Source organism: Camellia sinensis, chromosome 1 (assembly GCF_055761805.1).
Source record: "Camellia sinensis isolate YWXY chromosome 1, ASM5576180v1, whole genome shotgun sequence".
In the NCBI taxonomy this organism is placed as follows: domain Eukaryota; kingdom Viridiplantae; phylum Streptophyta; class Magnoliopsida; order Ericales; family Theaceae; genus Camellia; species Camellia sinensis.
Window position 1 is genome coordinate 191434811 of NC_138961.1, and position 20871 is coordinate 191455681.

General features: G+C 37.5%; 2 protein-coding genes across 5 annotated transcripts; one reads left to right on the forward strand and one right to left on the reverse strand.

Moving 5' to 3' along the window:
• Positions 1–645: 645 nt before the first annotated feature.
• Positions 646–20509, reverse strand: LOC114280934 (CCR4-NOT transcription complex subunit). 4 transcript variants are annotated; one of them, XM_082923743.1, is made up of 14 exons: positions 20370–20509; positions 20094–20260; positions 19056–19166; positions 17085–17171; positions 16366–16515; positions 13077–13130; positions 12751–12896; positions 12422–12572; positions 12198–12335; positions 10569–10640; positions 10406–10479; positions 10149–10290; positions 2079–2157; positions 646–1032 (listed from the first exon to the last, which is right to left on the reverse strand). In XM_082923743.1, the coding sequence occupies exons 2-14, from the start codon at positions 20250–20252 to the stop codon at positions 935–937; spliced, it is 1461 nt and encodes a 486-aa protein (XP_082779869.1). In that variant the 5' UTR covers positions 20253–20260; positions 20370–20509; the 3' UTR covers positions 646–934. The 4 variants fall into 4 exon arrangements, with proteins under 4 accessions (XP_082779869.1, XP_082779875.1, XP_082779864.1 ...); XM_082923749.1 differs by lacking the exon at positions 16366–16515; XM_082923738.1 differs by having other exon boundaries at positions 20094–20469.
• LOC114288740 (uncharacterized) lies at positions 2739–6003 on the forward strand. The gene has a single exon (XM_082923754.1). It carries the CDS (start codon positions 3301–3303, stop codon positions 3940–3942), a length of 642 nt encoding a protein of 213 aa, XP_082779880.1. The 5' UTR covers positions 2739–3300; the 3' UTR covers positions 3943–6003.
• Positions 20510–20871: the final 362 nt, after the last annotated feature.

Consider the following 20871-nt stretch of genomic DNA (forward strand, 5'->3'; position numbering starts at 1 on the left):
TAATTTACATAATAAGCTGATTCCTAACAAATTTTTAGTCGAACTCCATATTCAAAATGTGTAATAGTTCCACTTAAAATGAGAAATTCACTTTAAGAAATTTTTTATTAATTACGTTTTCTTTCATTTTCATTATAATTATAATTACAATTGGCATCAGTCCACTCGGTACTCCAATCAATGGTCTCGTCATATGATGAAACAATTTAGTGACGCTGAGCAATTGGGAAATTTCTTCAGTAAAGTTGCTTGGATTGGTTGGTTTATTTGGAAAGCTAGAAACAATACTGGATCCTCTCTCTACTGTATACAATCCACTTATAAAGCATACAAACATACTATGATGATTAGCACAGCACCCAGATGGCAACATTTACAACAAAAAAAAAGAACAAAGAAAAACCCTTTGTATGAGCATTCCAAGCATTGATGCCAATGCCAGAATACAAGAAATTCCACACACACCCATAAATTCCAGTGGGTTTCTGTTAAATCAAGCAATAAGCATTCTTATGCTCCAAGGTTGATTTGCACCTTTGCCATAATAATATTAATAATAACCCTTACCTGCACATTTTGATGCTCCGAGAAAGATCAATTCACAGTTATACTATAACAAAACCTGCACCACCCAACACACTTTGATGCTGCAAGAAAGTTTGATTCATAGCAAATCACATAGCATCTTCGCCGATATTTCTACAAAATATTTGTGCTAAAAAAGCCTCATTTTATTTTTACAATAGTCCAAGGGGGTTTACAGAATTTGCTAGCCAAAGAAATTCTAAGCTCTTTTAACTGACACCATTATCTACAATCTAGGGGATTGAAACAAAAAAAAAAAAAAAAAAAAAAAAAACATCGGGAGAGAAACAGGAAGAGAAGCAAGAAAATTGGTGAGACTAACAGCAATAGAAAGAACAAGAGTGATTGTTCACTCCAAGGTTTTAAGAAGCCTAAATAGTCCAGCTGCTTCTCTAATCCGGGAGAACTCAATGCAGAAGGCTTGGACTTCAATGAAAAGATCTTGAACTGCATGTAACAATTCACAAATAATCAGTAAACGGGACAGACATAATCAGGACACCATGAATATGCCACAAATTTACACTAATATTGTGCGTCAAGAATCATGTAACAATATGAGCTCAGGTACACCCGAAGTATGGCAATATTTTCAGGCCTAAGAAACAAATATGCACACAATCAAAACCATCCACTACAGCAATATTTTCATCCATTTTCTCTTCTTTTGTTCTTTTGTTTTTTTCTTCCTATTTCCACCTACATCCTACATCTCCCCCAGCGAAAACCAGTAAGAAAATTAAAGAAAAAGACTTTAAAACACCCATAAAAAGCCTGGACCATATTCATGTATGTAACAATAGATATTTGCAAAACCTTCTCTTGTAATTTAGAAATTTCTAAGACAATCTAGAAAAAAAAATTCCAAAATACTTTTTAACTGTGTTTCCCATTTCCTTTGCCCAAAATCAAAATTTCAACTTTTGTTCCTACTTGCTAATTATATCCCCCTCCCTCCTTCTGCCTGTTGACCAGATGGGTAGCAAGTACATGCTGCGCCATGCCTCACATAAAAACTCTAATTTCTGTTATCATCAGCTCTCTCTTTGTAGCGAATTCATCATATAATGGGAGTTGAAGATGATCTGGCACAACTCAAATTGTTCAAAATTACCACTTTCCTTGCTGAAGAATAAGTGAAGTGGTAATTTGAAATAATACGAGGAACACACTTCACATTGTAGTCTCCACCTCCAAGTGCGTGTGCGCACATGCATTGAATCCTATCACATGTATCTTCTCCCTATTCTATTTTTTTCTCTTTTTTCCAATCATCTTACATAAACAGTTAAATTCTATTTATCACATACACAGACAATGATTGCAAGGAGTAGAGTTGCATATGCACATAAACAAAGCAATATGCTACACTATGATTATCACAAAAAAAGAAAAAAAGTAAATAGGTAAAGAACCCTGCATGTACAAACATCTAATAATAATATTGAATGGCTTCGAAAGCAGAAGTTCTAACTGCATCTAGAAAAGCTTACCATTGATAATTTTATTTCGGATTAGGCTCTGTAAGAAAACACAGACAAGCCTCACAAGTCTGTTTTGCATATACTTATCCTGCATATAAGGGCAAAGGTTTAAGATACATTTGTAAAAAAAGCACTTCATACATACCTTTTCTGCACAAGCATGTGTCTGTGATTCTTTTAATTTTAAATAACTGATTGCCAAAATGACTGCTTTATTTCCTTTCTAATTTGTCATCTTTTACGATATCCACAAAAGTAGAATCCAACCTCAATTTAGAGTGGCAACCAAAAGTCCTTCAGTAGGTGTCTTGTCTTGAAGCACAAACCAGAATCGGTGGTTTGTCCAACATGTAAGCAGGGAAAATGGAAATAGTGTACAAGTGGCAAGACAAAATTAGTATGTATGTCTATATGTTTGTATATGCATTCACCCATATGGAATTTCTAGAATACTGAAATTTCATTTTTCCACGTTAGCAAGGGAGTCAGGGACCAACTAAATGCACTAACTCCCAAGGCATCTGACATTCACACCAATCAAGTCAACCTAAAAACCTTCCTCCACAAGGCCAAACCGAAAGGAAAAAAGAAAAGAAAGAAAACCTTTTTCCCTATCATCATAATTAATATGCTCAGAAGAGTGTTCTCAACTATTGCGGGAATAAAATGTTAGAATTTACCATAAACCTACTCTCCACCTACTTCACCCACTTAAACCTACTCCACTAAACCTAACCCACTACACCACTACCACCTCACCTACTCCACTAAACCTAACCCACTACACCACTACCACCTCACCTACTCCACTAAACCTAACCCACTACACCACTACCACCTCCACTTCACCTACTCCTTACCTACTACACACTCACCCTCTTCTATATATAGGAATCATGAATCATTGTAATATATAGAACATTATATCAATCAATAATACAATTCTCTATTTCTCTTTATACATTAAATTTCTACATGGTATCAGAGCAAGGTTAAGCACTTAGTATTTTTCGCTTCACCGGCGGGCGGCAACCTCGCCTTGGCCGCCCGCCGGACCTCAACCTAATCCGCTAGAATTTTCTACACATACCTTGAAATTTATTCGAGTCCACCACCACTGCACCTCCTCTCACTGTTGTCCTCCCATACACCACCGTCTCGGTCGTCTTCATCACCACCACAGATCTTCCCAATTTTACAGCCCAGGTGCTTCAGGTTTTAGGGTTTGGGTATGAATAGTGTTTTTGGCCAATCAACTGGCCCTTCGTGTTCAGGCAATACTAGCAATGAAATGGGTGATTTTGAATGTAATATATGCTTTGAATTCACTGAAGACCCAATAGTGACTCTCTGTGGCCACCTGTACTGTTGGCCCTGTCTTTATAGGTGGCTGCATATTCACTCACATTTTTTAGAGGAAGAGAAGTTGGTTCCAATATATGGAAGGGGCAAAACCAGTTCAGACCCGAGATTCAGATCAATTCCTGGCGAGGACATTCCTCATCGCCCTGCAGGCCAGAGGCCCGAAACAGCTCCTCCTCCTGCTCCAGATGCAAACTATTTCCGTCAAGAACAGGATGGAATTTTGGGAGGTTTTATGCCTAGGGGGGCTGCAAACTATTTCCGTCAAGAACAGGATGGAATTTTGGGAGTTTTTATGCCTAGGGGGGCTGCAAGGGTTGGGAATTTCACCTTGTCTGCTGTTTTTGGTGGTTTGATTCCGTCTTTCAACCTTCAGGTGCATGGATTTAATTATGCTAATGCATATGCTCCACCCACTGATTTTATATTTTATTTTATCACATACCCATCATGTACCCCACTCTATCTCTCTCTCATCTTTCCACTTTCAAACCCACACTCCTTTTTTTAATCACACTCATTCACCGCCCAAATTTTATTTTTTATTATAAAACTTAATTGGTGCTCTATTTTTATTATATATTCATCATCACCATGCTTATCATTTCATCACTATCTCCATATTTTTTTATTATTCGATTCCCTTACTTTTCAAAAAAAAAAAAAAAAAAAAAAAAAAAAAAAAAAAAAAAAACATTCATCATTCCACAAACTCATTTTATTCATGTTGGGGCTCACCCCGATCACCATTTTACACCAAAAAAAAAAAAAAACAAAAAACAAAAACCAACACAACCACATCCACAGTGGGATTTTTTCTTCTCTACTCTGCTGCGGGTCTCTTCTTCTTGCTTTTCTCTTGGTTGTCCCGTGACTGCCCAGCCTCCATGCTTCCTAGACCACCAAGCAAGTTGCCTCCTCCCTGCTCCTCCACTACAGCATATGGTGGACCTCCAAATCGGAACATCACGGTGGCCTTCCGCTTGAGCTCCTTGTTTTCTGCCCTTAGCACGCTTATCTCTGCTCGCGCATCCTTATACATGCGTTGGAGCAGAGCCAGCTGGGAGGTTAAATGCTGCACCTCATTTGTTCTACTCTGCAGCCGGTTCGACAAATTTGTGACCGCCGTCATGCTTTCCACACATGCCTTCAGAGTATACTGATTAGCCTCAATATCAGTTTGCACCGCCATTTTTTGCTCCACCGACCGCATCGGAAAGTTCAATGGAGCAAAACCAGAGGTGTTTGGTTGAGGTTCACTGGCCACCGCACCAGTTATTTCTCTTGTGGGCTCGTTCAGTTCTGGAAAGAGCGTGAGCAGGTTCTGGGTAGCTGGACGGGAAGAAGAGGCCATGTTTTTGGGTTGCTAAGTGTTTCAGCGAAATAGCAATTTCAGACTGGTAATGTTCGGAAGGGTTGGTGACAGAATGGCAACAAAGTGTTCCACAGTTTCTCTCTCCGCAGAGGCAGAGTTTTTCAGCGAAGGGTTGGTTTCAGAGATTTCAGAATGGTATGCCTCAGCCTCAGCCTTCGTCTTGGTTAAATAGCCGAGGCAGCCACGCGTATTGCGCGCCTCTTGCCGCCCGACAAACTGGCACGCCTTTTCATGGCACATCTTTTGATAAAGTGGACACGCCTTTTGATGGCCCGTCTTTTGATGGCACGCCTTTTTATGAATTGGGCACGCTTTTTGATGGCACGCCTTTTAAAAAATTGGGCACACCTTTTGAGGGTGCGACTCTTCAAGGGTCCGACAAGACTCTGTAAACTGTCCCGACATTGATTCCGGTTAGCTCCTTTATGGGTCCGACAAGACTCTGTAAACTGTCCCGACATTGATTCCGGTTAGCTCCTTCATGGGTCCAACAAGACTCTGTAAACTGTCCCGACATAGATTCCGGTTAGTTTCTACAAGGGTCCGACAAGACTCTGTAAACTGTCCCGACATAGATTCCGGTTAGTTTCTACAAGGGTCCGACAAGACTCTGTAAACTGTCCCGACATTGATTCCGGTTAGTTTCTACAACGGTCCGACATGACCCCATAAACTGTCTTCTACAACGGTCCGACATGACCCCATAAACTGTCTTCTACATCGGTCTGACACCGCCATCCAGTGTCCTCTACAATGTTATGACACCACCATCGAGTGTCTTCACCAATGGTCTGACACGACCATACAGTGTCACCTATCCTCTTTTATTTTTATGTATTTGCTTGTTTTGTTCCTTTCTTCAAACTCAAGTTGGTTAATTTCTATCCTCCTTGAGTTTGCGGGGGGCTGTTAGAATTTACCATAAACCTACTCTCCACCTACTTCACCCACTTAAACCTACTCCACTAAACCTAACCCACTACACCACTACCACCTCACCTACTCCACTAAACCTAACCCACTACACCACTACCACCTCACCTACTCCACTAAACCTAACCCACTACACCACTACCACCTCCACTTCACCTACTCCTTACCTACTACACACTCACCCTCTTCTATATATAGGAATCATGAATCATTGTAATATATAGAACATTATATCAATCAATAATACAATTCTCTATTTCTCTTTATACATTAAATTTCTACATAAAACACCATAATAAGACGGCCAGCCAAGGAACGTCCTTAGCTCTTCCAGGTTAGCTGGGCAAGGCATCTCCTTGATGGCAGTAAGCACAGCTGGGGTCAAGGTCAATGTCATTGCCATGTACCACACATCCAAAAAACTTTCCTATTATTACTCTAGATGAAAGCATCTGCAACGTTCAAAAACCTTCTGTTGATCTTTCATATGGATCTTCTCTTTGTTAGATTTCACCACCAAATCATCAATATAACATTCCAAGACTTTGCGAAACATGTCATGTGTTAGAATTTCCCATCTTTACCTTCACCTACTCCACTAAACCTAACCCACTACACCACTACCACCTCCACTTCACCTACTCCTTACCTACTACACACTCACCCTCTTCTATATATAGGAATCATGAATCATTGTAATAGATATCAATAACATTATATCAATCTTGTAACAATTACAAACATCAATCAATAATACAATTCTCTTTTTCTCTTTATACATTAAATTTATACATGGTATCAGAGCAAGGTTAAGAAGCTAGTAATTCTGCTTCACCGGCGGGCGGCAGCCTCGCCTTGGCCGCCCGCCGGACCTCCACACATTCCTTCACTCCGCTGCCACAAATTCCACATCTCTCTCTAGATTTAGTATATACAGAGAGCTATGGAGTCTAAGCCAAGCTTACTGAGGAACATTCTGGTTCGACTCTTTGTCTTCGGTGTTCTCATCATCGCCGTCCGATTCGCCTACGTCGTCACCATCAGAGGCGAATCCTGCGATCTCGGAAGCTTCTGCTTCTTTTCCTCGCCGGAAAATCTCAACCTCGTGATCGGCGTCCAAAATCGCAGGTCATCGGCGATCATTTCAAACGACGCCGCCCTGATTGCATCGTCAGCGACATGTTCCATCCCTGGACTGCCGACCTTGGTGCTCGCCTCGGCATTCCCAGGTTCTTGTTCTATGTTACAGAGACATTTGCTTTGCCGGGTCTCCCCGATGATAACATCATATTTACCAAGAGAAAAATCCCATACTGGTTTAAGGAGAAAGGAACTGGTTATGGACAAATAATTGACGAGGTCATGTTACTTTCCAACCCATGTGCACTTTTGTTTTTATTCTACTTTTTGACATACCAACTCATGTGCACCTTTTCTTTTTTTTTTTCTGTTTTATTCTACTTTTTGACCCATCATTCCACCACCTTCCTCTTTTTTTCTAAATCATATTTTTATCACCGCCCACTCCATGATACCTATTTATTATTATTATTATTATTATTATTATTAAAAAAAAAAAAAAAAAAAAAAAAAAATTCATTCCATTTATTTTTTCTGCTCAGTCTTGTACCTTCAAGCCATTCGGATTTGCACAATACACTCATTTTATTTCTATCGGGATTTTGCCCTGATCACAATTTTACACCAAAAAAAAAAAAAAAAAAAAAAAAACAACAAACCCAAACAACCACATCCACAGGCGGGTTTTTTCTTCTCTACTCTGCCGCCGGTCTCTTCTTCTTGCCTCCGTCTTGGCCGGCCCTTGACGGTGTTGCCTCCGGATTTCCCACGCCACCGAGCACATTTACTCCCTGCTCCTCCACTGCCGCATATGACGGTCCTCCAAATCGGAACATCACGGTGGCCTTCCGCTTCAGCTCCTTGTTTTCTGTCCTTAGCACGCTTATCTCTGCTCGCGCATCCTTATACATGCGTTGGAGCAGAGCCAGCTGGGAGTTTAAATGTTGCACCTCATTTGTCCTACTCTGCAGCCGGTTCGACAAATTTGTGACCGCCGTCATGGTTTCCACGCATGACTTCAGAGTATACTGATTAGCCTCAATATCAGTTTGCATCGCCATTTTTTGCTCCACCGACCGCATCGGAAAGTTCAATGGAGCAAAACCAGAGGTGTTTGGTTGCGGTTCGCTGGCCACCGCACCAGTTATTTCTCTTGTGGGCTCGTTCAGTTCTGGAAAGAGCGTGAGCAGGTTCTGGGTAACTGGACGGGAAGAAGAGGCCATGTTTTTGAGTTGCTAGGTGTTTCAGAGAAGGGTTGGTTTCCGGGTGTTTCAAGATTTGCAGAGACAAGCTCTCCGAGCGTTCAGAGGTTTCAGACTCGTATGCACAGCCTTCGCCTCAAGATTTGCAGAGACAAGCTCTCCGAGCGTTCAGAGGTTTCAGACTCGTATGCACAGCCTTCGCCTCAACCTTGTTTTAAATAGCCAGGGCCAGCCACGCGCATCGCGCGCCTCTTGCCGCCCGACAAACTGGCACGCCTTTTCATGGCACATCTTTTGATAAAGTGGACACGCCTTTTGATGGCACGCCTTTTTATGGATTGGGCACGTCTTTTGATGGCACGCCTTTTTACAAAATTGGGCACACCTTTTGAGGGTGCATTTTTTAAGGGTCCGACAAGACTCTATAAACTGTCCCGACATTTGATTCCGGTTAGCTTTTTCAAGGGTCCGACAAGACTCTGTAAACTGTCCCGACATTGATTCCGGTTAGCTCCTTTAAGGGTCCGACAAGACTCTGTAAACTGTCCCGACATTGATTCCGGTTAGCTCCTTTATGGGTCCGACAAGACTCTGTAAACTGTCCCGACATAGATTCCGGTTCGTTTCCACAAGGGTCCGACAAGACTCTGTAAACTGTCCCGACATTGATTCCGGTTAGTTTCTACAAGGGTCCAGCAAGACTCCGTAAACTGTCACAACAACTGTCACAACATTGTCTGCTACAACGGTCCGACATGACCCCATAAACTGTCTTCTACAACGGTCCGACATGACCCCATAAACTGTCTTCTACAACGGTCCGACATGACCCTATAAACTGTCCCGACATAGATTCCGGTTAGTTTCTACAAGGGTCCGACAAGACTCTGTAAACTGTCCCGACATTGATTCCGGTTAGCTCCTTTATGGGTCCGACAAGACTCTGTAAACTGTCCCGACATTGATTCCGGTTAGCTCCTTTATGGGTCCGACAAGACTCTGTAAACTGTCCCGACATAGATTCCGGTTAGTTTCTACAAGGGTCCGACAAGACTCTGTAAACTGTCCCGACATTGATTCCGGTTAGTTTCTACAAGGGTCCAGCAAGACTCCGTAAACTGTCACAACATTGTCTTCTACAACGGTCCGACATGACCCCATAAACTGTCTTCTACATCGGTCTGACACCACCATACAGTGTCCTCTACAACGTTATGACACCCCATACAGTGTCTTCACCAACGGTCTGACACGACCATACAGTGTCTCCTATCCTTTTTTATTTTTATGTATTTTCTTGTTTTGTTACTCTCTCCAAACTCAAGTTGGTTAGTTTCTCTCCTCCTTGAGTTTGCGGGGGGCTGTTAGAATTTCCCATCTTTACCTTCACCTACTCCACTAAACCTAACCCACTACACCACTACCACCTCCACTTCACCTACTCCTTACCTACTACACACTCACCCTCTTCTATATATAGGAATCATGAATCATTGTAATAGATATCAATAACATTATATCAATCTTGTAACAATTACAAACATCAATCAATAATACAATTCTCTTTTTCTCTTTATACATTAAATTTCTACATCATGGAAAATGGTTGTCATCATGGCTTTGTTAGTATGTTGCCCCAACATTTTTCAAACTGAATGGCATTACTGCATAAAACTTGCTGATGGGTGTTTGAAAAACAGTTTTAAGAGCATCTTTTGGGCCCATCTTGATCTGATTGTAGCCACTAAAGCCAACCATGAAGGAGAACATGCTGTGGCTGATTCATGATTTATAAGGGTTTCCACGTTGGGGAGAGGGAATTCATCTTTTGGTTAGGATTTGGTCGAATCTCTTTAGTCCAAGTAACCACTGTTCTAACCCCCCTTCTATTATTATCATTGGAATTATGCTAGGGAATAACGCGGGGTGCAAAATAGACTTTATAAATACAGCCCCCAGCAGCTTGACAATTCCATCTATGACTCTCAATTCTACATCTAGCTTGTAAAATATAATGGTGGTTGAGGTGGCTCTCTAGGAAGATGGTGGTTGCTGACCTTGACAACTCAGATCAACAGAACAATTTACATAAAACAACCACCAAGAAAACAAAGTTAAAGAAATGACCTTGATGTTCTCGCAGGATGATATGCAATTTGTTATGTACATGTGTACAAATTCTGTGGGAAGCTCAACAGCTGTAGTAAGCCTATTCACAACTTCCATTGAATGTAAACTCATATCCATACTGACAAGGACTGTAAAATATCTGTAAACACCAAAAGGAAGTTAAAAGGTGAAAGGAACACGAAAATTGAAAAGCCACGATTTGTCTCTTTTTAGTTGGGAAAAAAGAAAAATAAAATAAATGCACCAGAACATACTCTGAAATTTCAGGTGAATTCATCAACTTAATGAGCACTTCAACTGCAATGAGGGGATTGTTCTCCACCAGTTCCTGATACAAAAATATAAGATTTTTGAGATCATGAACAGCAGTCGTTAGATACTAATAAGAATGCTGTGTGCGCTTAGGAAATAACATACCGGTAGCTTTTTTGGTGTCAATCCACAGTGATAAACAAGCTTGGGGTCATTTGTCAACTCAACTAAGACTTGCTGGAGAATAGTAGGCAACAAAAATGCCCATAATTCATTAGTAAAATGGTTCAAATCATATGTAGGAACAATACTGCTTCGTCAAAAATTATAAATGTGTTTAGAACATCAAAATATGCAAAGCGAATAATGGTTCAGTCTGCCTATTGATGGCAAGGGCAGCACGCAAAAACAGACAATAAAATGAAAGGGTACCTAAAATGTACTCAAGCTAATAATCTCATCGTACTTTCTCCAAGAACGGTCATATACTAAGAAACATGGACACATGACGCAACAAGGACATGTATTATATGTCATGTATATAAATATTTAATTCAAAGATAATAATTTTAAGTCTAAAGGAGGAGATTCAGTATAAATTCACATTCTTGTACTTTTATCATTGGACGCTATTAAGTTATTTTATTCAAACTTATAATGTGTTTCACGTGCGTCAAAGCGATAGACACATATTCCCCAAGTGATTGAAGCATTTTCGAGTCCAGAATTTTTTTTAATACACGACATATTTGGACGTGTCCCCAATACAGTTGATCGAAAGTATTCAACAAGTGTGGTGTATTGTCAGTATCCGACACAGTGTCCAACACGACATGTCATCTTCTTAGAAGTGTCCGTGGTTCTTAGGTCATACATTGGTAGATACGACCATATATTAGTCATTTGTTGGTAGCCTTACCCACAAGCTCTAAATTCGTACTTTCTAGATCTTTTTGCAAAAGACACGTATACCTTTGCCATATTTAATGATTTGATATCATTTTTTATTTTATTTCAAGTTCTAATAACTTATTTTGGTGCTTGTTGGGTGCCAGAGGGACACTCAGACACCTGTAAAAATAAGATCAAACACTTCCTTTGATTTTGATTAAAGCCAAGATGCCGCTCATATGACAACATGCACTGTCCTGGAGCAAAACAATTCCCATACTTTATGATGACAAGAAGGCACCATAGAAGTTTCCATGCTTGTGAATGACTAGAGGCGTCGCTACAACTTTTTGTATAGAGGTTAGTGGTTTCTACCACCTCACTCTCGATGTGGGACGATGGATTTTCCTCATTTGTACAACTTCAGATGCAAAGAATGAACACCCTTTAAGCAATTGTGTTAAGGCCTCGTTTGGGAACAGGCTATTTTAGTAACTTTTTGGCTTTTTACGAAAAGATGTGCAGAAAAGTAGAGAGGTGATGTGACTAGTTTTAGTTGGCTTTTTGACTTTTTGGCTAAAATAGTCAGTCCCCAAAATAGACACAACGGATTCCATTCTAGATTGAAATGGAATCTTTATATACCTAGAGCCATTTTCTCTTTTACAAGCCACATAATTTCCTAAGCCAGGTAAGAAGACCCAAAATATATGGGAAACTTTAGGAAGTTCGCTCTCACACTTGAATTCACATCTCCAATTGGGCTGAACATCACTAGAAAACTTCACTATATGGATGCACTCCATGCAAATCAAATTTTTTTTTTTGAAGTCATGCAAATCAAATATTTAATCTATTACACATTGTAGATTACAGAGAGAGAGAGAGAGAGAGAGAGAGCACCTCTTGTTGAGCAGGTGCAAGTGGGCCCTTCAAAGCTTTTGTGATTAGATCTCTAACAGCAGCCCCTCTGCTAGTATCAGCACACATTCCATAATCCCATAAAAGCTCATGATTATTACCAGGGTTGAGCCACACAAGCTGCAAGAAACTTGACATGGATAAGTTTTTAAAATGAATAAATTCCACAAATTAATTGAATAAGGATCCCTTAATACGTGTATTACCTCTCCATCCAATATTGGGAGCCTTGGTGGACGGGGCCTGATCCATCGAGGACCTAATCCTTCCAGAGACAAATTCTGCAACAAGCCAGTTATCATATCATCTCTGTCTCCAGACCCAATTTTAGGTTTAACTCCAGGCTGCAGCTCAAACCTGAAATTTGACCCAAATGCTACATGCATGAAACAATGGAAAGAGATAAAAGTGATGAAAATAGGAATGACTGCTCCACGCTCAGTTTGAATTATCAACTGAAAGCTCTAACATAACCAAAACAAAAAGAAAAGGTAAACGCCTCGAATAATTTGTATTTCACTGGCAAGAGTCATACTCTGGTGAATTTTCATCACAACCGTGGGGTATATCAGGGTCTGGTACAACATTTTTCACGCAAGTGTCCTTGAATAAGCAACTAAATGGTTCTGCATGAACTTTATTATGATACTGTTGCTGCAACTGTTCAAGCTGTGGGAAAAACTGAAAGTGAAGGAAAAAATTATTATAGAGTATCAACCTAAGAACACATGTAGAATACACATCAAAAAAATCCAGAATTTTACTGTTTTAGTAACAGGGCCAGTTAGTGACATAATCATGAAGCGGACACACACATCAAAAGCAAAATTTCTTGCATGCAACAACGGATATAAAACTCACAAGTGATGAAGGATCAAAACTTTTGATGAAATCTGCAGCAGACAGTTTAAGAACCTGCATTGAAAAATTAAAAAGAATTGCTTATAAAATTTATGGTAAAGAAGAAAAAGGAATATATATACATATATATATATATATATATATAGAGAGAGAGAGAGAGAGAGAGAGAAATCAAGCTAATAAAAAACTAGAAGAGTTCAACATGAATGAATCAACATAAGCATCTACTTTATCTAAACAAAATAGTGGGAAAAACTGTCTTTTGATAATCCCTTGAAAAACTTAAAAGGAGTGGAAATTAGCAGGTAAATATTGAAGGCTAAGTTCCTTTCACAGATTAAGAGATGAAGTAGATTAAGAGTTTTATAGAGCTTTTATGGCAGTGTTGTCAAATTGGGATTCGAATCGTGAATTGAAATGGCCTCATACTGAATTGCGAATCGAATCGAATCGTGAATCGTAAAAATTCGGACACTTTTTCTAAATTATTTAAAAAAATATATCTACGCACTTGGGTGTTAAATATATCCTATAAATATGAAGTATTTAGACTTAAATCAATAAAAATGTTGTTTTGAATAATGATCACATAGTTTAATATGTAAGAAATTAACAAAAGTTCCCATGGAAGACCACCATCTTACCAATTCCCATTTTTAGATATTTCTTATCAACCATTCTTAATAAAAATAATAAACAAAAACAAACTCTCAATTTCCAAAGTAACAATAATTTAAGAACGATATTCATATTTAGACAATAAGCATACATACTTTATCAAGTAACAACGACCAAATAATAAGAAAGAATTATTTAGAATCTTTTATTTTAAAATCTAAAACATTTTAAAAGATATAACTGACCGCACCCATACAATATTCAACTATATTTAATTTAATAAAATAATAATAGATAATTCATGGTGTAAGTTACGTTAATCTTAAACACAGTGTTGTGAAAGGTAGGCGCAAGGCGCAACGAGGCGCAACAATTGCACTTGCAAGTACCCAAGGCAAGGTGACTTGAAAGAGGCGCACGCCTTATGCACGACTTGAAAGAGGCGAGAAAAAGTGCAAGTCGCACACCTAGGCGCGACTTTTGTTTTTGGATCTCTACATGAATCTAATGGCTCAAATCGTGCTTTTAAAGGCTCGAATTACAGAGGATTACAACTTTGAGCTATATGCGAGAGTACCTAGCCCCAAATCGATCGAAACGCCCTAATCTCTATTCGTATTTGCTTGAAAGCTAGTTGTGTGTCTCTCTCTCTCTTCCCTTCGGCTTGTTTGGGACCAGGTGAGTTCTTCTTCTTCTCTTCTTCTTCTTCGACTTTGCTCTCTTTTTTTCTTTTTTTCTTCACTTTGAGTCTCGACTCTCTCTCTCTCTCTTCTTCTTCTTCTTCTTCTTTTTCTTCTTCTTTGCTCTCTTTTTTTTTTTTTGCTGCTTGTTTGACTCTCTCTCTCTTTCTTGCCGGGCAGAGTTTTTCTTTTTCTTCTTCTTCTTCTTTTTTGCTGCTGGGCTAGGGTTTTTTTCCAATCTTTTTTTTTTCTTCTCTTGCTTCTTTGTTTTCTTTTTGGCTTCATACATGGAATAATGTAAAAATGAGAATAGCAGCAGTTTGTATAAGCAAGCACATGTCTTCTTTTTCTTCTTCTACTATGTTTTATTTTTATTTTTATTTTTATTTTTGGGGCTTCTCTTCCATGCTTATGTGTGTGTGTGTTTTTTTTTTTTTTTTGCAATTACGTCATTGTCTTTGTTTTGAGTCTCTGTTAGAAGGAAGAAAAGAAAAAAATACAAACAATTAATTCATGACATCACACATTACATTATGAATCATTAGTTTATGTTAATTTATCTATTTTTTACTAAGACTGTATGCCTTGCTTCAATAAAACCTGTGCCTCGCCTTGCGCCTTGTACCTAGGCCCCAAGAACCTTCAGCGCCTTGGTGCTCCTCGAGCCTTTAAAAACACTGCCTAAACATCTTTAGAAGATATATTATGATTTTTTATGAACAGGAAAAAAAAACGAAAAGAAAGGTTAAAAACATGTTTAGTCTGACTGAATCTAATTGGATCCTATTAAAAACTCTATGATCACTAAAATAACAACAAATCATGTCTATATATTGGTTATTTTGGTACTAAACGTTATTACAAGTTGTATTATGTCATTTTCACTAAATTGAAAAAAAAAAGAGTTGAAAATATCTCGGACACGATAGTTTCAAGAATTGCATGAATCGTAAAAAGTGAATCGAATGATGAATCGATTGTGAATTGTGCAATTCACTTGAGATTCACTTTCAAAATATATTCACCCATAGATTCGTGTTGATTTTGCAAAAATGGCGAATTGACTCATGAATAGAATCACGAATCGTAAGAGTCCGATAATAGATATATCTATTACATGCTAGATGTGCCACATACAAGGAAGCACGGGTGCGGGTACGAGTACGGTACGAGTACGGTACGGGTACGAGTGCGGGTACGCCGATTCGGCAAAACTCAAAAAAAGTACGATACGGGTACGGCTGCGGTACGCCGATATTTTTTTATTTTTTTAAAATATAATTATGATTAAAGGATCTAACCTACAAATTAAAATTAAATATCAAAACTAAAAAAAGAACTACTCATTTTCCTATAATGTGTTAAAAATAATATTTGTGAAATCTCTCACTTTGACATGTTATGCACTGTGAATTTGTGATCATAATTTATTTTTAAAATCTTTCTTTTTGCTCATCAATTTGCTATTTTTATAGGGTGAGACCAAAGAAATAACAGGAGACCAAAGAAATATTTAAAGTTAATTGCCAATAGTAAAGGAAAAAAAATTCTCAATTGGGGCAGGTTGTCAATTGCAATTTGCATAATACATAAAATTGCATCATTCCCAACCACTACTAATCAATTAATACAGTATTAATTTTTAATGTTTTATGCATAAACTTTAAAAGTTTGTTATGATTAAAGATTTTATAAAGAAATTTTAGGAGGATCTAAAGCAAAAGCATAATGCATAGTCGTACACAGAACTACACTTTATAGGCCTTATTTTTTTTGGTTCAAATTGCTTTTTAAAAATATCAAAATCATTTACTGATATGCTTATACAATTTATACAGACAGACAGGACAATAGAGAAACATAAAAATTACTGATCTGCAAGGGCACCAAAAAAAAATAAAAAAATAATAATAATAATTGCTAATCTGCAAGGGCAGAGAGAGAGAAAAAAAAAAAAAAAAAAAATTGGCCCTGGCGTACCCATGCCGTACCTGAATGAACCAAACGTACCGGACCCTCTTTTGCCGTACCCGGTACGCGTACCGCCATACCGGTACGCGTACCCGCACCCGGTAAGTACCCGGTACTCGTACGGCACTATTTTTAGAGTACCCGTGCTTCATAGGCCACATACGATGCACCTAAAATTCTTCTACAAATTAGACAGATCCTCGCTTCAAGTATTTGGCAAATCTAAACATTCAGAGACACACCTATTCAAAAACACACTTCCAAGTCCACATGGCATGGTTTAGCATTCTCTATCCCACAGCAAGAATCAAATCAACCCCAAAAAAATTACTCCCTCCGTCCCAAAATAATGGTCCCTTTTGGGGAATCCAACTTTTTTTGATAGTACAATTATTGTACTTTTAAAAAGTTGGTTTTCCAAAATTACCCTTTGATAGTACACTTTTTTGAGAATATCAATGTCATAATTGTACTTTTTATATTATTTATGAATTTAAAAGAAGGGCAAAATGGGAAATTTATATTATTTTTGTACTTAATTTTTGAAGAGGGACTAATATTTTGGGACAATGAAAAATGGAATAAGGGACTAATATTATGGGACGGAGGGAGTATGATATTAGTTAGGTAAGGACCACATTCACTATTATAATGAGTTTAATCCCTAATCAACAAGATCATCCCATTTTGGGAAAAACAACAATAATATTGATAGTGCACAAAACAAAGAAAATGGAACCTCTTTGATGCTGCCAGAATTGATTGAGCCAAGAAGTTGAAGAATAAATGCCCTTTCACATTTTTCAGCTTCATCGTCACAAGCAGCCTGCAAAACCAGAGAAGATTGAGGCAAAAAGAACACCCAAAAAATAGAAGCTGAAAAAGAAATGAAAATCGCATGGCTTTTATCAAGTTCTCAACATAAAATCCATGGTAGAATGTAAGCAAAAAGATAAAGAAACATTCAAAGAAAAGTATCAAATAAAACAATCAAGTTCAATGATAAAAAACAGCCAATAAGAGAACTGTTTTTCATGTTATAGAATACAATTATAATATCTGAATGATGACCATTGTGATTTAATCATCTGGATATGCAAAAAGAAACAACACAAATACAATGTGTATACATATATATAATATATAAGCAACACCACACAACCAAAAGCTTTTAAAAAAATTGTCCTACATTCTTGATAGCAATGACACGACCAATTCTGATTCAGCTTGTGGTACATCAATCTAGTTCATTGGCCCCTCTATAACAATATGGTTACATGAGATTAACGGTTCCAAAAAAAAATTAAAACAGATGCTTCCAGTGGTGGACGCAGAAATTTTGTTAAGGGGGGCCAACTTATATGCACAAATTACAAAATTTATTTTATTATTTTATCACAATTCCACAAAAGTTTTGTATGTATGTTTGTACTAAAATATTTACTTTTACAGGCATAACAAGATAAAAAGAACCAAAATAAGACCATAAAGAATTTTTACATATTATACAAAATAAAAAGATCAAAAAATAGTAACATATAAGTACTTTTTCCACATTTATCATAGTTATATTGAGTCGTAACTAACATCAATTAAATCCATAACAAAAGTCATCATAATCAGAATCAAAGCCACCACAATAAGTAGTAACAAACATCACTTTAAAACATCATTAAGCATCATAATGGGACATAACTATTTTTTATTTAATAATATACTAGCTCTACCACTATTACAGTCCACAACCAATACTACAATGATTCATGACTATTATCAGTTTAGACTATAATTTACATATAATATATATCATGTATATTATAACATGACTCTAGCTAAAGAAATTGTTAACACCTAAGAGATTTCCATCCTTGAATCTTGGAGGGAGCATTTCCCCAAGACTCAAGGCCTTGCCACCAGGCCAACCCCTTGGGGTTTCCATTGACTTAATATATAAAAGTGAATAAATGCCTGAGAAGCTAATTCTGTTTTCGTATACACAAGAATTCCATAAGGAAATATGACCATTTTGAAGAGAGAGAGAGAGAGAGAGAGAGAGAGAGAGAGAGAGAGAGACTTTGTTGATAAATAAAAATCAAAATAAGCTCCACAACAGGAAAGACGACGAGCCATTTCAATTTAAGAAGAAAAGTATGGGAGGAAATGTTTTTCAAGGTATTAAAGCTTTCGCCCAAGAGAAGGGAAGAGGGTATTCCAAATATGTGTGAAAGTTTACTAGCAAGTGTGCAGATAAAAGATCTGGTAACATACCAGTGATATTTTTGGCAGTAATAAAAGTGAAGCTAGAAAATTACTTCAAAACTGCAGAGACAAATATGGTTGAATGTTTGAGCAAAAACTTCAAGAGGGAAATAGGTCCCCAAAGAGTCATTAGCATTTGAGATATGAGGTTCAATTCAAATGTATTGTTTTGTTACTGTTGATATAAATTATAATTGTGCAAAGGTAGGCTATAATTACAAGGTGCATTCAAATTTTAATTTTTATCCAAACAACAGAAACTAAATTTGCCAGTAATATATTTCTGTAATTCCACGCTTACCTTAACAACAAGAGTTCCCATCTCTTCATAATGATAGTATTCAACGCGTTTCAACCGTAACGCACTATTAGGTACTTAGCAGCAGTCCCTAAGAGAATCTAGAGTAACTTGTTGTAGCAACTAAATATCAAACATGGCAAGTATACTTACATTTATAAGGAAAGGTAAAAACGGATTTGAAGAAGACTGCTCGGAAGAATAAGTCTGATTTAGAATAGCAAGAGTAACCAAACGTTGAGTAGGTTTAAGCATCTTCTTGTTCTGTAACAATATGTAGCTTATTAGCAATCACCAAGCAATACCACAACCCAGAAAAGTCATCATTCACATTAGGTATCTATGAGGTCGCAAAATTTAATATAAAATTCAGGGAGAAAGGGAGGGAGAATAAGGCTTGCATCAAACCAGATGATCAAATTTACTTATGCCAAAAAATAATTTATGATGATGTGCCATCTCAATTAGGCAGTGAAATGATAAATGTGAAATAACAGAGCTGCAAAGGGTCCAACAAATAAAGATATGAGGAATGGCAATCTTTTCATTTAAAATTACAAATAGATAGCATACTCAACATTTTTTCCCTAATTCATTTGTCTTCTCTTTCACTCACACAGTATTAAACACAAAGCAAGAAAAGGGCAAGCAAAGAGCAGTCAGATTAGTAGGTAGACATCTGGCAATGTTTAAGTGAAACCCTAACCAAAAATAAATTTAAAAAAAAAAAAAAAAAAAATTAGAAGAAGAAAAAGAAAATGAATAAAGTGAAAAAAGAAAGCAAAGATTAGTGAAACCCCAAAATAAAGTTGAGTTGAATTAGAATTTCAATTGATACGAAAGTTATGACTAGCATAAAGAGCAAAATTAGCCCCCTTTCAGTGTTAATAAGCACCCATACTAGAAATTCCCAAAATCGCATAATTCAATTTTCAAAAACCAAAAAGTGTGCATATTCGTGTTTGCGTACAAAACCTAACAACAATTTCAAGTTCAATCTCAGAACCCAACACCTCATATGGCCAATAAACAAAGCCCTAACTCTCCAAATTCTTACATCTAAACTCCAATCAGCTAAATTTAGTATCTTAAGCAAGTATGAAAATCTCCATTACAATTGATAAATAAAAAAATTATATATATATATATATATATATAGAGAGAGAGAGAGAGAGAGAGAGAGAGAGTTGCCTCTAAGAGATTGGAGAGGCGAGAGCAAAGAGTGAAATGGAGGGGGCGAGGGAAATTGGAGTTGAAATCCGCCATGATTTCATCGAAGGGCCGTTGATCTCCGGAGTTGAGCAGAGCCATCAACGACTTCGAATCTTCTTCTCTGATCATAGTTGTCATTTCGGTTTCTGTGTATATAAATATATTATATAGATATGTATCGGTGGCTCAGTTAGGAGTCTAAACACACACACATAGAGATCTGAAGAACATTAGTGCAGACAAGCCATAGATGACCTTGGTAAAACTGCGAAAGCTGCTTCTCTCCGAGAGTGAAGATGGGTGGTATGGTGCTAACGTTACCGTACCTCGAACTCTAGTAGGGCGACCATCAACCCCCCGCCAATCACACGTGTCCATATAAATAAAGGAAAAATGTTACAAAGCTCTAGAGCTTACCCTAAGGCCAAATTTTAGAAAGCCTCAAAAAATTTAAAAAATTAAAAAGTCAAAAAGTTAGGTCAAGTTTGGCTACAAAGAAAAAAGTGCACTTATTTCATCTTTTTATCTTTTTTGGGTCACATCAATCAATATCTCCTCTCTACTTTTTCTACATATAATACAAAAAAAGTCAAAAAATGCACTTATTTAGTCTTTCCAAACTAGGTCTTACTTAAAAAGTTAAAAAATTATCACTATTTACTAAAAGTCAACAATTACGACTGCACAACTCTCGATACTAATTTTTCCCTACACATTAATTTATACAATTTTTTAATACACATTTTTTCATAAAAAG

Excerpts from the sequence above, each read along its gene's own strand:
- LOC114288740 (XM_082923754.1), top strand. The coding sequence starts at position 3,301 with ATGAATAGTGTTTTTGGCCAATCAACTGGCCCTTCGTGTTCAGGCAAT.
- LOC114280934 (XM_082923743.1), bottom strand. The coding sequence starts at position 20,252 with ATGACAACTATGATCAGAGAAGAAGATTCGAAGTCGTTGATGGCTCTG. Across the intron at positions 10,641-12,197 it reads TTGCACCTGCTCAACAAGAG|CAAGTCTTAGTTGAGTTGAC; the intron begins GTGCTCTCTCTC and ends ACTATTCTCCAG. Across the intron at positions 10,291-10,405 it reads AATTCACCTGAAATTTCAGA|ATATTTTACAGTCCTTGTCA; the intron begins GTATGTTCTGGT and ends TGGTGTTTACAG.